The sequence below is a fragment of the Chiloscyllium plagiosum genome, chromosome 2 (genome assembly GCF_004010195.1).
Source record: "Chiloscyllium plagiosum isolate BGI_BamShark_2017 chromosome 2, ASM401019v2, whole genome shotgun sequence".
Taxonomy (NCBI): Eukaryota; Metazoa; Chordata; class Chondrichthyes; order Orectolobiformes; family Hemiscylliidae; genus Chiloscyllium; species Chiloscyllium plagiosum.
In genome coordinates, this window is record NC_057711.1 from 38353853 (window position 1) to 38370927 (window position 17075).

Below are 17075 nucleotides of genomic sequence, written 5' to 3' on the forward strand. Positions count from 1 at the left end.
AAAGGCATCGAACACCTTGAGACTTGCCATCAGGAAAAAAATAGTGCAATCCTTCTGCTGCTTTTGCCTGTCACATTGATGCCCTACCCACCCCTTCCTATGACCACCACCTGCCACAAGTGTACCTGCCTGTGGTAGCCACATCGGTCTGTACAGCTACCTACGGCCTCACCCTGAGAGTTGAAGGGAGTTATCCTCATCTGCAAGGGACTGCTGACGATGACTGGGTTAAAATCCTGGCACTCCCTTCATAATGCTACTGTAGGATTACCTGCACCCAAGGATTCAAGGCAGGTCACCACATTCACAAGGACAGTCAGGGATGGGCAATAAATGCTGGCTCAATCAGCATTCCCACAGCCATGGCTGAGTTTTTTTTTAAAATCAAGCAATGAGTCTTCCATTACTTTGAACATATGTCATTGAAGATAATGGAAAAGTTTTGAGGAGTCAAGAAATTAACCAAAGAATAACCATTTTTTATTCAACTGTTTTACCCACTTCACTGATAGTGTATTGCTGGTTTGTTTTTAACCTGTGCTGGTCTTCCCCAATAGTACTATGGCATTAGCAGCATTTGGGCTGGATCATGAATTAGTTATCAATTTCATATGGTTGTTGCTAATGGTAGTAGTTCTGTACATGAGTCAGTAACTAGTAGAGTTACACTTATGTTTCACTATCAATAACATTCCCCTTCCTGGCACCATTCAAGACAGAGACTTGTTCTTAATCTTGGCAGACATTGATCAGAATTTAGGATATAAAGAAAGGGTTCAGAATTGATTCAGATTCCACACCCCGAACGTCAAATGATTTTTTTTCCCCTTTACTGATGTTGACAAATCTGTCTTGCCAGTCTTTTGTTCTTTATTTCTGATCATACCTTCCCTTTCCATAGAACCACATATCAAAAGCTTAAGGTATAAAGAATATCCACAACCCATTGCATGTTGACGATTTGGTTAAAAACAGTTAATTTCAGGAAATTTTTCAGTTATGCAGCATCCAAATCAGTGCACTTATTGCCTTATAACAAACAAAAGTAATTGAAACCAAAATATTTTATTCACTATTCGATACAAAGCAGATACTCAATCCCAACGATCCCCAAACAATGGCTTATTCATACAGAAACCAATAACATTTGAACATAATCCATTGCAAAATGATGCACTCCTCTCCTTGGGAGAGAAACGTTCACCTGCAGAGAGAAAAAAAAGAATCAGTCTTTTTTCCCAGTTCAAGCACAGAAGCACAGTATGCACGATGGGTAATTCCCAATGGACTTTGTACCCATCAAACACAGTTTCCATAGTCAGTTTCAAATCTTGTCAGCATAATACTACTTATGGAAAGATAAATACGAAAAGTGATGTGTCTCAGGAGTTAGTGCTGAGGCCTCAACTCTTTACAATTTATCTAAGTGATTTAAATTAAGAGACCGCAGGTTTGTTAGGTAGAGGTAGAGCTGAAAGTCAGTTGTGTAGAAGACAGAAGGCACCTAAAAATGGTTATAAATATGTAAAGTGATTAGGCAAACATCTAACAAATGGGGTATAATGTGGGAAGATGGAGAATTGCCCATTTTAGTAAAAAGAATAAATGGTCACGTCTACATGTGACCCACAGTAACGTGTCTGGCTCTTAACTGCCTTCTGAAATGGCCTAGATGGCTTTCAGTTCAAGGGAAATCAGGGATGAGCAATAAATACTGGCCTTGCCACTCATCACCACATCCCACAAGAATAAAGGAAAAAAAGATCTTAGTCAGGTATGACTTGTTGTGGGTCATTCACGGATATCACCCAGAAAAAAGAAATCAGCTTCATTTGCAAGTCTGAACACTAAAGTGGACTCTACAACTGCTTTTGTGCCCCTGAACTAGGGAGAAGCAATAAAGAGATAGCAAGAGTTTGTCATTCAACGTCCCCCAGCTGCACGTGAACCTTGGACAAAACAATCAGTTTGATTTCAATTCCCTCCCCAGTTAAATAACTTGGAGATTCTCTAGATTACTAACCATCTAGGTTAATACATGGACAAAAATAGAAATTGCAGGAAAGGTGCAGCAGGTCGGGCAGCATCTGTGCTGAAGGGTCACTCAACCTGAAACGTTAACGCTGATTCTCTTCAGAGTATTAACCTAGATGATTATTAACCTAGATAATCTCTGAAACTGCAAACATGCAGGTACAAGCACCTTCAGGAACTGATGAAAATAAGTAAGCTTACTTTTCTAACAAACTAAGAACGAGGAGTCTTCCCCATGCCTGCTTCCAGTCGACCTTGCTTGAGACCCTACAGGGAAAAACATGATGAGTACCAATGGTAAGCTTGTCTTTATCCAACATTTTTTTTGGCACCTAATAAACATCTCAAAATGATTCAGTGGGGCATCATAAAACAAAATAGAAAATATTCGGTAAGATGACCAGTATTCTGGTGAAAATAGATTTAAAGTGCAATACAGAGGTTACAGCACAAAAAAGGTCCTTTGGCCCACTGAGTCCGCAGTAATCAAAAGCACACATTTAACTACTCTAATCCCATTTTCCAGCATAAGGGCCATAGGCCTTGACATCGCAAGTACACATTAAATACTTTCTTAAATGCTTCTACCACGCTCAGAGGCAATGAGTTCTAGATTCCCACCATGCTCTGGGTTTTAAAAAAAAATGTCCTCACATTTCCTCTAAATGTCCTGTCGGTTATTTTAAGTCTGTGCACTCTGCTCACTGATCCCTCCACCAAGGGGAAAACTGCCTCTCGGTCTACCGTATCTATGCCCCTCATTTATACATGTCTCAATGACGTACACACCTCAGTCTCCATTGCTCCAAGGAAAACAACTCCAATCTCTCTTCACAACTAAAACTCTCCAGTCCAGGTCACATTCTAGTAAATCCCCTGTGCACCATCTCCAGTTCTATCACACCCATCCTATAGTGTGGAATCCAGAAAATCACAACACTAACTATGTTGGGTTACACAGGGCTTATTGAGACAGAGGAACTGAAGGAAAATCAGTTTTAGGAGGGAAATGGTGCTGAGGAAATTGATGAGATTAAAGGTTGATAAATCCACTTCCCAGAGTCCTCAAAAAGTGGCTCGGAAACAGTGATGCTTCAGTGGTCAGCTTTCAAGATGCTATAGATCTTAAACGTTCCAATGGATTGGAAGATAGCTAATGTAACCCAACTATTTACAAAAAAAAAAGAGAAAAATTTTAGACTGGTTAATCTGACATCAGTAGTGCTAGAGACCACTAAAAAAAAATTAATAGCAGAGCACTTGGAAAACTGTGGCAGGATTGGACAGTCGGCACAGATTTACGAAAGTAATATCATGCTTAAAAATCTATTGGAATTCTTCATCAAGGATGTAACTCAACAGTTGATGAGTGGTAAACCAGTGGATGTGGTTTACTTGGACTTTCAGAAGGCTTTGATAATGTCTCACATAAGACATTAGCATGTAATATTGAAGTGCTCAGATTGGGGATAGTTAACAGGCGCAAATACAGATCTAGTTGGCAGATGGGAAATGAAGATTAGGAAAAAGTAAGTCATTTTCCAATTGGCAGCCAGCGACTAATGGGGTACTACAGCTATTCACAATACATGAGGGGAAAAAAAAAAAGCAGGATTTCTAAATTCGCAGGCAACATAAAGCTGGATGGGAAGATGAACTGTGAGGAGGATGCAGAGATGCTTGTGATTTAGACTACATGAGTTTTTGAGCAAATGCATGGCAGGAGGAGTATAATCAGGATAAATGTGAGGTTCTCTCTTTGGTAGCAAAGACACAAAGGCAGATTATCTGAAAGGTGATAGACTGGGAAAGGGAGAGGTGCAACAAGTACTATTACACCAGTGGCTGAAAGTAAACATACAAGGACATTTGGATAAATACATGAATAGGAAAGGTTTAGAGGGATATGGGCCAGGAGCAGGCAGATGAGACTAGTTTAGTTTGGGATTATGTTAGGCATGGATTGATTGGACTGAAGGGTCTGTTTCCATGCTGTATGATGATGTGCAGCAGGCAGTGAAAGTGGCAAATGGTATTCTGGCCTTCACAGCAAAAGGATTTGAGTACAGGAAGAGGGATGTCTTGCTGCAATTGCACAGGGCTTTGGTGAGACCATTCCCACAGGACTGTTTGGGGTCTTGGTCCAGGTAGAGTATGGAGGGCAACAAAGGTTTATCAGATTGAATCCTGAGATTATTGGATCAGTTCAGACCATATTCACTGTAGTTTGGAATCTATAAATTTCAAAGGGGGAGGGTTCAGTTAACTCATTTGGCCAGGTGGCTGGTTTGTGATGATCAACATGTGGGTTCAGTTCTCATAGCAGCTGAGGTTACCATGATGGACTCTGCTTCTCAACCTCCCTCCCCACCATTCAACTCAGTTTAATGAGCAGCCCTATGGTCCGGTCAGACTAAAGCAATTCTACATTTACTTTCCCTCTATTCCCGGTTTCTATATTAAGATAAAGATGGAACCTTGCTAAATATTAAAATTACAAAAAAAAAACAATTGTTCCAGCGCAAAGTTGACTATTCGGCCCATCATGCCTGCACCAGCTCTTCAAACGAGTGTCATTACCTAGTGCTATTCTCCTACCTTTCCCCATAACCCAGCACACTATTTCCATCCAATGCCATCTTGAATGCCTCAACTGAACCTACTCATTGAACATATGTCATAGAAAAACTGTTGTGGTTCTGTTCGCCGAGCTGGAAGTTTTTGTTGCAAACGTTTCGTCCCCTGGCTAGGCGACATCATCAGTGCTTGGGAGCCTCCTGCGAAGCGCTTCTGTGATGTTTCCTCCGATGTTTATAGTGGTCTGTCCCTGCCGCTTCCGGTTGTCAGTTTCAGCTGTCCGCTGTAGTAGTTGGTATATTGGGTTCAGATCGATGTGTTTGTTGATCAACAAACACATCGACCTGGACCCAATATACCAACCACTACAGCGGACAGCTGAAACTGACAACCGGAAACGGCAGGGACAGACCACTATAAACACCGGAGGAAACATCAAAGAAGCGCTTCGCAGGAGGCTCCCAAGCACTGATGATGTCGCCTAGCCAGGGGACGATACGTTTGCAACAAAAACTTCCAACTCGGCAAACAGAACCACAACAATGAGCACCCGAGCTACAAATCTTCACTCATAGAAAAACTTTTTTTCTCAAAACAATTTGATGTTGGAAAACTTTTCTTTCCTCCCATAGGGACACTGGCATAGTGCAGGAATGTAGTGAAGCAGAAGATCATTAGTTGACAGAGCAGGCTAGGGGGCGGATTGGCCCACTCCAGCTCTTATTTGGAGAAAGTGAGGACTGCAGATGCTGGAGAGTCAGAATCGAAAAATATGGCGCAGGAAAAGCACAGTAGGTCAGTCCCAATCCAAGGAGGAGGACTGTTGGCATGTCAGGGATAAGCCCTTCATCAGACAATCCTAATGAAGGGCTTATGCCCGAATCGTTGACTCTCCTGCTCCTCGTATGCCTGACCTGCTGTGCTTTATCGGCACCACAGTTTTCAACTCCTGCTCCTATTTGTTAACTGAGTGGCCAGGAAGAAATGGAAACAAACTCAATCCTCTCTACATTTTCTATCCACAGACAGTTCTAGGGAAAACTGGATCACCACACAAGGCAATAGCTCTGGACAATTTTCACCCTCTGAACACTGATGTAGCAAAGCTCTTACTGTTTCCGTACTGCAAGTCACTTTGGGGAACTAAATTTATGATTTTCCTGATGTGTATATCCATTATTCATTGTACATACTTTGAGTGTGCCTGGGACATTTTTCTAAAAATTCTAGGTTAAGCAGCATGAACATTAAAAATTCAAGATTACAAGAACCAAATTTAAAAAATCAAGCTGGACAAAAATAAAATGCACAAACACAAATCAAGATCATCTTTTTGAACCAAATACAGTCCTTGTACACAACTAACATGTAATTGAAGCCTGTAACAGCTTTACGAAAGTTTACTTTCACATTGTAAGTACTTACCAAATAATAACCAGTGTGATAGCCACTCATGTACCATGCTATTAGCATGCTTCCTAAAGCTTCCTCGTCCTCATCAGTTGAATCTGGCCCCATCGGAGGTGGAGGGGGAATTAACTACATTGGGATGAAGTAAAGTTCAGTAAAGAAATGTTTCAAAATTTCCAAAAAAGGTAAAAAGTATTCCTGTCTCATTTCAGAATTTAGAAACAAATTTCAGAGTAACCAGCCTCAAATCCATTTGAAGTTTTTTTTCTTTAAACAAAATACAAATACAAAATACTCAAAAAGGTCGGCATGGGGCTCAGTGTTTAGTACTGCTGCCTCACAGCACCAGGGACCTTGGGTTTGATTCCAGCCTCGGGCAACTGTCTGTGTGGAGTATGCACATTCTGCAGTGTCCGCATCGGTTTCCTTCGGGTGCTCCGGTTTCCTCTCACGATCCAAAGACATGTGGGTTTGGTGAATTGGCCGTGCTAAATTGTCCAGTGTAGGTTGGGTGCATTAGTCAGGGGTTAAACATAGGGGAATGGGTTTTGGTGTCATAGAAATGTTACTCTTCGGAGGGTCAGTGTGGGTTTGTCAGGCCGAAGAGCCTGTTTCCACACTGTAGGGATTCAATGAGGTAATGTTTTATAAAAAAAGAATGAAAAACTGAAAGCTGGCCAGATTTCTCCAGTCTGCCCATCCATGTACCTAAATTTAAAAAAAATATGCAGATACCCTTTTCTACTTGAACTGTGGCCCAAGAAAAACACTCAAGCAACATGGGCAGTGCAAAAAAAAAGTTGACGCTAATACATTTCACAATTTGTTAAGTAAATCAGTTAAGAACTTAAATTGAAGAAATAGTTCAAGCATATAATTTTGCATTTTGACAATTTCCAATATAACAAATGAAGTTAAAGACATATTGCAACATTTTACAAATAAAGTGTTTCTAAATTCAACTCATTAAATGTTCATGAGCAAAGCAGTGAGGAGATACCAAAGCACAAATTAACTTGTGATCGCAAAAACACAGAAAACAAGTCTATCCAAATTTCATGTTATTCAACCTCAAAATAGCAACACACCATTGCTCAAAAATTCAGCTACTTACTCAAAAATCCCATTCATTTAGGCATTAAGATGCTGCATATACAAACCAAAGTAACAGAAGTAAACATCCAGTGCCGCTCAGTGCAAGCTGGAAGAACAATACCTCATTTTCTGCTTGGGAACCCTACAACTGTTTGGACCCAGTATAGAGTTCGATAATTTCAGGGCTTGAACACCTTTTCCTGTGTGCTTACCCCAACCCCCCACATACTAAGCCTGGTCATCACATAGGCTGCTAGTACATACAACCCATTATCAGCTACTAGTGATCCCAGTTAGCAGCTACTCATTCTCTCAAGCTGACCTTTATTCACTCCTTTATCTGCCAACTATTTTTCCCTCTCTCTGGGCTCCATTGTCACCTGAGATTTACTCCTTTCCTCTCTCCCCACCTCTTCTCCAACTCACATACAAAGTTCTGAAGAAGGGTAATTGGACCCAAAACATTAACTCTGCTGCCTAACTTGCTGTGATTTTCCATCAATTTCTGATTTTGTTTAAGAGTATTTATCAGCTCCACTACAATACTACAACTAACAGCACACAGCAGCCAGCCTAAGAAATCTACCTGCAATTTTTGGTACTGCATAACAAGAAATTCACTCACTGGTGGTCCTGCTGGAACAGTCGGTAACCATCCAGGTAAGAAAGGCGGCGGACCGTGAAATTTTGCACCAGGCTGTACAGAACAAAAAAGATTAATTTATAATATAAAAATACATAGACAAAACAAGAGAAACAGATTATTCAATCCAACAAGTCCATATTAACCTATACCCTCCATGCAAGCAAATTCTTCTAAACACATACACATTAAAAATTCCAATTTTTTCTCCGTCCCAACTGGTCAATAAATTAATTAAAATCAGACAGCATCATTTTTGTTATTCATATTCAATTCTCTATTTTGATCTCAACTTCTTTCGTATGCTTCCCGCAATTTGTACACAAACAAAGCCCTCAACTTAAAGCAACTTAGCATAAAGGAACTAAGGTTTATCTTTACTAATGGAGCACTTGCTTCTATTTCTTATATTTTTCTGCTTGGAATAGTACTTGCACTTAAGGAAGATTATGGTTATTACAGGTCAACCATCACAGTCCCAAAAGATTTCCTTAGGGTAAAGTCCTGGCTCAAACACCATCACCTGCTTCAGTAGTGACTTTCCCTCCATCACAAATGTGGGTACATTCACGGAGGATTTGACAATGCTTAATACCACTCAACACCTCCAGTACAAAATCAATCTGTGCCAGTATGGAGTGAAGCCTAAACAATAGTATGCTTTGTACCATTAAGTAACGAGTCATGCAACACAATTACGAGGCAATTACCATTTCAAACAAAAGAGAATCAAACAGGTGGGGGAGTCCAGAACTAGAGGACATAGGTTTAGGGTGAGAGGGGAAAGATATAAAAGTGACCTAACGGGCAACTTTTTCACGCAGAGGGTGGTACATGTATGGAAGAGCTGCCAGAGGAAGTGGTGGAAGCTGATACAATTGCAACATTTAAAAGGCATTTGGATGGGTATATGAATAGGAAGGGTTGGGAGGGATATGGGCCAGGTGCTGGCAGGTGGGACTAGATTTGGGTTGGGATATCTGGTCGGCATGGACGGGTTGGACCGAAGGGTCTGTTTCCGTGTCGTACATCTCTATGACTCTATCCTCCCCTGACATTCATCTGCATTACCATCATAGAATCTTCCACTGACAACTTTCCAGGGTAAGTTACACTGTCAAGAAACTGATCTGAACCTATCTATATAAATATTGCGGCTACAAGAGTTGGTAAAAGGCTTTGAATTCCAAGGCAAGTAACTCACCTCCTGACTTCTCAAAGCCTGTCCACCATCTAGAAGGCACAAGTCAGGAGCGTGATGGAATACGGAAATAAAAACAGAAAGTGCTGGAAATACTCAGCATGGCTGGCAGCATCTGTGGAAAGAGAAACACAATTAATGTATTGAGTCGAATGTGACTCTTCTACACATTACACAGCGTGATGGAATACTCCCCACTTGCCGAGATAAGAACAGCTTCTAAACCATCAAAGCTGATCATCCCATTGAAGACAAATTAACCTGATTGATTAGCATTCAACCTGCCACCTTCAACATACACTCCATCCACCACTGGTATACAATGGCGGAAGGGTGCATCATCTACAAGATGTATTGCAGAAACACACCAAACTTCCCAAAACGATGACCTTTACCATCTAGAACAAAAGCAGTAGCCACAAGATCCCATGAAAGGCACATACTATCCTGACTTGCAATTATATTGCTACTTCTTCAATGTCATGGCATCAAGATACTAGAATTCCCCTCCTAACAGCACTGTGAGTGTACCTGCCTCATATGGATGCATTGCAGAAAAGAGACTCCTTACCACTCAAGTGTATTGGGAAAATCCTGACATTCACAGAAATGAATATTTTACAAAGAAGAATAAAAAGAACTGTATATTGTATTTACTAAACAATCAGAATTGAACAGAATCATTTAAATGTAGTTCAATAAGTTATTATAGCATCAGCACACACAAGGTAGTCAACTTCTATTCCCACTGCAGTACACGCATTGTTCAGAAAAAAAATGCCTGGGGTATGAAGTGCTCAAAATCTGCAAAAAACTCAAAAGAAAAATACAGCATGAGGCATAAAGGAGACGGGGGTGTGGGATGGAAGAATAAACAGGATACAAGAGAAAGATTTGGCTAAAAGACAGTGCAGAGTAAGAAAATGAGAGCAAAAAGTATCAGGAGATCACGATGAGCAAAGTAACTCAAAAGAAAAAAGGACAGCAAAAAGCATTAAAAATCTGGTAATAATCCTTTAATTTCAAGACAAAGTAGATGCACACATGCTGGCCAGAAAGCACTGACTCTTTCTTCAACTTCGCAAAAATTCTCAACAGAGTTAATTACATAAAAGAAACATGCTTTTAAAAGTATACTTATAGTAGACAAGACAAAAAATTAATATATATTTTGTGTTTATGTAATTTAAAAATAAATAATAAAATTTCACTAGGCATTTCTATTCAGGCACTTACAAAGCCAAATCCTGGCATTTGTGGTGGTTGAGGGGGAAGACAGTGATTCCAGGTAAACTGATCCAATGGTGTTTTTAATTTGGTTTCATTTGATTGGCGAGATTTATAGACAGGTGAAATGGCATCACTTTCATCTGTTGATTGCTGGCTGAGCCCATTTTTCTAAGTACAAAGAAAAAAATAGCTGTTAAATAGGCTTACCAGATTGTGGTAGGACAGATATTTTACGTAGCAAAAGCACAAATTATTATTGCTCACCTGTTTAGAACTCTCATTGTCTGCCTCAGAGCTGTCAGCTGGAACCAGCTCTGCTAGATTCTGCTCCTCTTCATTGCCATAACCAGTATACATCACTACACATGTTCCACGTTTTTCATTAACAGACTTAATCGTAGCTGAGTACATGTTGCCATCTTCAGACCACACTGCATGACAGGCATCACCAACTCGCCACTGAGTTGGGACAAGAGAGAAATCAAATTGTTTAAATTTCAATTCGGAGAAAGTGAGGACTGCACACACTAGAGATCAGATAAAAAAATGTGGCACTGGAAAAGCACAGCAGGTCAGGCAGATAAGGGGCTTATGCCAGAAATGTTGACCCTCCTGATCCTCGGATGCTATCTATACAACAAAATACTGCACCAAATCTATCACATTCTCATTCAGAGGAAGATGTCCTTTATGCATTTGAAGATAAAACAAAATCTAAAATGATTAAATTCATTCACAAGCTATCAATGTCTGGCTTAAGCAGTCATTAACATAAAGAACAATATGAAAAGACCTGAAAATGAATAAGGAAGAAGTCTTCAAACCCACTAATTCAAGATTGGCATACACTTACATGCTGTAATCAGCATTGTCTATTGCATAACTTCACTGTTGACATTGATACTGTTTATGCACAGTCGTGTAGAGAAATATGAATTCTAATGTAAAGCTTGAAAGTAACAAATATTTTCAAGGTAAAGCAAATGCTGGAAAGGTGACAAAAACTATCAAGTACCGGAAAAACTCAGCCAGTCTGGCAGCATCTGTGAAAAGAAAAATAGAGTTAGCATTTGTATTTGAGTAAGACATCTTAAGAGTGTACTCATCTCAAATCATCAACTCTATTCCACTTTCCATATGTTACCACACCTGCTGAACATTTCCATCATTTGATAGTTCAAAGATTTTACCAAGCTAGACTAATAATAGCCTTATATACCTTAAAACTAATAATATCATTATATACCTTAAAAATCATATCCATATAGGTTGATATGAAATTAATGACCAATTTTTAGCCTGAATGTATTTCCTCATCCATAGCTTAGTTTGTGAAAACTTTCGGTCAAAACATTCATCCTGGCTTTCATCCATCACAGCAAGCAGCAGATTCACAAATTATTTCAGAATTATTAAGGAGAAACTAGAAGGAAGAAGTGAATAGAGGTTACAATGGTATATTTAGATGAGGAAAGCAGATGACAGTTTGAATGGACTGTACATGCTGGCGAGGCTACATTATATGGTCTGTTTTGGTGCTGTATACCCTATGAAATCCTCTTTAGGGCCCCCTCTAATTAGTTTAAAGCCCTTTCCATTACCCAAATTATTTGATTCTGCAGGACACTGGTCCTAGCACAGTATTTTTAATTACTTAATAAAGATTTCCTCAGCAATATCATCATCTCTTTCTATTCATGCATCACAACCTCTTCAGTTACCCTGCTCCCTCAAAGAGGTCTGCAGCTGCAACTTACCATCCCTGAATCACATCTGTGGCCACTAAAATATCCTACTACTTGAACTATCAAAGTCTCAAATGAACAATTAAGCACTCGAGTACAGATTCAAACTGGGTCTAAAAGTTGGAGATAGTGAGGACTGTAGATGCTGGAAATTTCTCAGACCCCTTCCCCCCTCCCCAGTCTTGATGAAAGGTCTTGCCCAAAATGTCGACTCTCCTGCTTCTCCAATACTGCTTGATCTGCTGTACTTTTTCTAGCTCCACATTTTATCAACTCTAAGAGAAGGTAAACGCTTCGCCATAATCCTTTGATACTTCAGGATAAGTCCTTAACAGTAGTTAAGGACTACTGTACAGTATGGGCGGCACGGTGGCACAGTGGTTAGCACTGCTGCCTCACAGCGCCAGAGACCCGGGTTCAATTCCCGCTTCAGTCGACTGACTGTGTGGAGTTTGCACGTTCTCCCCGTGTCTGCGTGGGTTTCCTCCGGGTGCTCCGGTTTCCTCCCACAGTCCGAAAGATGTGCAGGTCAGGTGAATTGGCCATGCTAAATTGCCTGTAGTGTTTGGTAAGGGGTATGGGTGGGTTGCGCTTCGGCAGGGCGGTGTGGACTTGTTGGGCCGAAGGGCCTGTTTCCACACTGTAAGTAATCTAATCTAGTCACCCTCACTTGTTTTGGCATTCTATCTGTTACTAGTCACTTATCAAATTTACATCCAGCAATCAAATGATCAAATGTTTGGGAAAACCATTTCATGTCCCACCCTCAGGGGGTGGGGGGCTTTCAAGCCATGGTTTAGAAATTCTTGATTTATGCCTAACCCTGCCTTCTTATACAGGTCTCACCAAATATGGAACCAGTTCCAAAGCCCTCTGTCCTGCACCCTCTATCTCTAGCCAGGTTTTCATCTCCAGGTTCTAATTCGTCTTTCTATATTTGCCTCTTGGATATTCACCTCTCTTTCAGAAAGCTCTGTAATTGCAACTGGGTGAAAGTGAGGACTGCAGATGCTGGAGATTAGAATCAAGAGTGTAGTGAGTGTAGTGGTCAGGCAACATCCAAGGGGCAGGACAGTTGACGTTTCGGACAAAACCCCTTCATCAGGAATGGATGATAAGCGCTTTTGCCCGAAATGTCGATGCTCCTGTTCTTCAGATGCTGCCTGACCTACTGTACTTTTCCAATACCACACTTTCAACTCTGCAATTGCAACATACCAACCCTGAGTCACATCTGTCTTTTTATTCTACATTCTCACCAAAAATACCCAGCAGTTTTAATTTTTAGGATATAAACAAGAAGAAGTATTATACCTTTCTCTCTGGATGCACGTGACTCTTCTTTCTGTTTTTGTTTTTCTTCTGTTTTTGTTTTGTTCCAGTCCTACTGGAGTCCTTGGTAAATGGCTGAATATATTCACCATTCTTCAGGGCACTCTGAAGGAAAAGGAGATCATCATTATCAAAAAATATTCCAGGAAATATTGATACAAATCTTTATGCCCCCAGGAAAAAAAAAAGACATTTTTTTAATTAGGAGCCTGTAAGGGAATCAAGGCTTTTGGGATAAAGCAGGAAGGTGCCATTGTAGATTATTAAAATAGCCATGGCCTCACTGAATGCCAGAGCAGACTTGATTGGAGAATTACCTACTTCTTTTTAGTCCTTTAAGATTAAACTTTCACAGACATCTGAGCTCAGGGTATTAGAACCTTGTTATATCTTAAATGTTTTCTGCCTCCTCACAGAACAAAGCAGAAACAAGACACTTCCCGGGGGGTAGTTGGGAGCGAAGAAAATGTAAAGCAAGAGAAACAGGTGTCAGGCACTGATCTCTGTTTCCCAAGCTCTATTTTCCTACTGGATTCAGAATTCCATAGTCAGTGTCAGAGATTTCATCTAAGTTCCAGTAATCAGGATTGGCACTCTTCTGAAAATAATTTTTTTAAAAGTGCAAAACATACTGCCAAACAATGAACACTAAAACTCAGTGACCGAGACAGAGAAAAAGGAGATATGACGACTTTGACAGTCATCTTCATCTAGGAAAGTCTAGCCTATAACAGGAGAAACCTGTAACAAATGTCACACCAGTCCATTTCAGAAGGCTGACCAGACAAAGTTAAGTCAGCTAACTGAGATGGCATGGCATATCTTCAGAGAGGATCTTGTCTCTCTGATATGTGTCAATCTTAGAATAACAAACAGGATATACAAAATAAGTATTATACTACTCACATCTAAAAGGATTTTTCCCCGTTAAGCCCCTGGTGATTCTACAATATGTTTAGATATCAGGCACATTTTTTAAACGCAGGACCTCTGGAGTGGTTAGGAATGTTGTTAATAGAATATCTGAGGCAGGAGAGAAATTTGAAGCACTTGTCTTTGTCTAGCTTGCCACAGCAATCTAAAGCCCCAAACTGCCCATGATCTTTGAAAATTAGTGTGTACAGGAACCAATCAAGCAAAACTTAAAATTCAACAGTGCAACCTAGATCAGTTATTCTCTCCAATTCGATCTACTGTTGAAGAGATCATGCGAAATGATGATTGACCATACTCTGAACAGACACCTAAAATGTGATTGTACTAACACAAAAACAAGAAGTCATTCCACTGTCTTACCCAAACTTTTTCCACAAATAATGCCATCAAAATCAGACTAACTGCTTACTAAATCACTTTTGCTGTTTATTGGACTTGACCATTAGGTAAAATTTGGCCCCTTATGGTTACTGAACAGTGCAAGTATCAATCTTAAATAAAATAGAATACCCTTTGTTTCAGGGAATTTTCCCTCCAGGTTCCAAACTTTGAAAAATGTTCTTCTAGCACAAGCCAAATTTTTCAAATCTGGATCATAAACTAATCCGCTTCCAGTTTGATTTAACAGTCAGTCAATTTACTGTACAAAATATTCCATAAACTAAAGACACTAAGGCAACAGGAACACATTCCATGTGGACGGAAAACGTGCAATCATTCCTACAAAAATCACTCATTTCAATTATTGGTTATAAATCCTGTCCTTGGATTTCACTATTGTTACTTCTATTTCTCCCTCATGTTATTACGTTTCTTAAATTCCAAAAGTAAAACCATTTGCTTAAACTTCGCCTTCCACTCATCTACCTATCCAGTTAGATGTGCCTTGAAAACTTTAAGGCTCACCATTCAACAGTCAGCCAAAAGCAGATCAACTAGCCAATCACCTTCCGACTGTGTCCCAGTCCTTATTTTGTACAAATCAACTTTCATATTTATGTCCAAGACAACAGCAACTGTTCTTCAATGTAATAACTCCCCATCAGAATCTTTAGGACACCCTGAGAATCTAAAAAGGTGTTTGTGATCCCAACTGATGGTAATACTGAACAAGTCATATACCAGATAGAAACATGGCTTAACAGACCTTAAGTTTTATTTTGCAATTTGTTCAACACGGTCGCTGAACAAGAGGCTGCCAATGTACTTTTAATAACGTTCCTTACAAAGAAAAGAAAGCTATACAAGACAACTTGCAAAGATCTCATTACAAACAGCAAAAATAAAAATTCAATTCCTTTCTCCAGCAACATCCTTCACAGACACTCATTACCAGTGAAGTATTACTATTGCTTCATTTGAATTTACTACTCAATTAGTGAGATTGCATGCATTTTTTGGATTCTTTCTGCACATTCACTACATGCAATTCCTTAAAACCATAGTATATGGGAGCATGAATTCAGCCTAAGTCTGTCCCACCATTCAATTAGAGCTGATATGTTTTTCAACCCCATTCTCCTGTCTTCTCCCAGTAAGCCTGAATCCCCTTACTAATCAAGAATCAACCCATCTCTGTCTCAAATGGGCTCAATGACTTGGCTTCCTCAGCCCTCTGTGGCAATGCGTTCCATGGATCATCTAAGGTTCACTCTAAGGCTGTGCCCTCTGGTCCTAGTCTCTCCACTAATGGAAACATCTTCTCCAGGTCCACTCTATTTAGGCCTCTCTTTATCTTGTAAGTTTAAGGTGAACACCCTTCATCCTTCTAAACATCACCACATACAGACCCAGAGTCCTCTTCACATGACAAGCCCCTTCAATCAAAGAGATTATTCTGTAAACCACCTCTGAACCCCCAAAACCAGTAAATCTTTCTCTAGTTACAGGAGCTAAAACTGTTCCCAGCCCTTATATAGATTCTCCTTTACATCTCTGCTGTTGTATTCTAACCCTCTTGAAATGAATGCCAACATTGCATTTGTCATCCTAACTACCAAGTGAACCTACATGTTAACTTTAAGAGAATCCTACACTTGGAGTCCCAAGTCCCTTTGTGCTTCATATTTCCTAAACCTTTCCTGTTTAAAAAATAGGCTCTAACTCCACTCTTCCTACCAAAATGTATAATCTCATACTTTACCACATTGTATTCCATCTACCATTTCTTTGCCCACTTGCCTAGCATGTCTAAATCCTTCTGTAGCTTTCTCACTTCCTCAACACTACCTGTCCGTTCACCTATCTTTGTGTCATCTGCAACTCTCTGGCTCTCAGGCTAATTCATTGAGTCGGAGGTTGTTAACAGCACATATTCTGTCCAGTTCTTTTCTTCTGAATTCAACCTGCTTCTGGATTCTGGGCATTTGGGATTGTATTATAAACAACCAATAGTCAGAGGGAAATTGAAAAACAAACTTGTAAGGAGATCTCAGCTACCTGTAAGAATAATAGGGTAGTTATGGTAGGGGACTTTAACTTTCCAAACATCGACTGGGACTGCCATGGTGTTAAAGGTTTAGATGGAGAGGAATTTCTTAAGGGTGTACAAAACAATTTTCTGATTCAGTATGTGCATGTATCTACTAGAGAAGGTGCAAAACTTGACCTACTCTTGGGAAATAAGGCAGGGCAGGTGACTGAGGTGTCAGTGGGGGAGCACTTTGGGGCCAGCAACCATAATTCTATTCGTTTTAAAATAGTGATGGAAAAGGATAGACCAGTTCTAAAAGTTGAAGTTAGTGGGCGGCATAGTGGCACAGTGGTTAGCACTGCTGCCTCACAGCCCCAGAGACCTGGGTTCAATTCCCGCCTCAGGCGACTGACTGTGTGGAGTTTGCATGTTCTCCCCGTGTCTGCGTGGGTTTCCTCC

The 17075-nt window shown here is 40.2% G+C and overlaps 1 protein-coding gene across 1 annotated transcript in view; it reads right to left on the minus strand.

Moving 5' to 3' along the window:
• Positions 1-1046: 1046 nt before the first annotated feature.
• Positions 1047-17075, minus strand: part of smn1 (survival of motor neuron 1, telomeric) — an 18495-nt gene continuing 2466 nt past the window's right edge. The window contains exons 3-9 of the mRNA XM_043707884.1: positions 13250-13372; positions 10455-10649; positions 10197-10358; positions 7742-7813; positions 6037-6150; positions 2236-2301; positions 1047-1204 (exon numbers count right to left, since the gene is read on the minus strand). Of these exons, the coding sequence (XP_043563819.1) occupies positions 2248-2301; positions 6037-6150; positions 7742-7813; positions 10197-10358; positions 10455-10649; positions 13250-13372 (720 nt within the window). The 3' untranslated portion in view covers positions 1047-1204; positions 2236-2247. The remainder of the gene's footprint in view (positions 1205-2235; positions 2302-6036; positions 6151-7741; positions 7814-10196; positions 10359-10454; positions 10650-13249; positions 13373-17075) is intronic.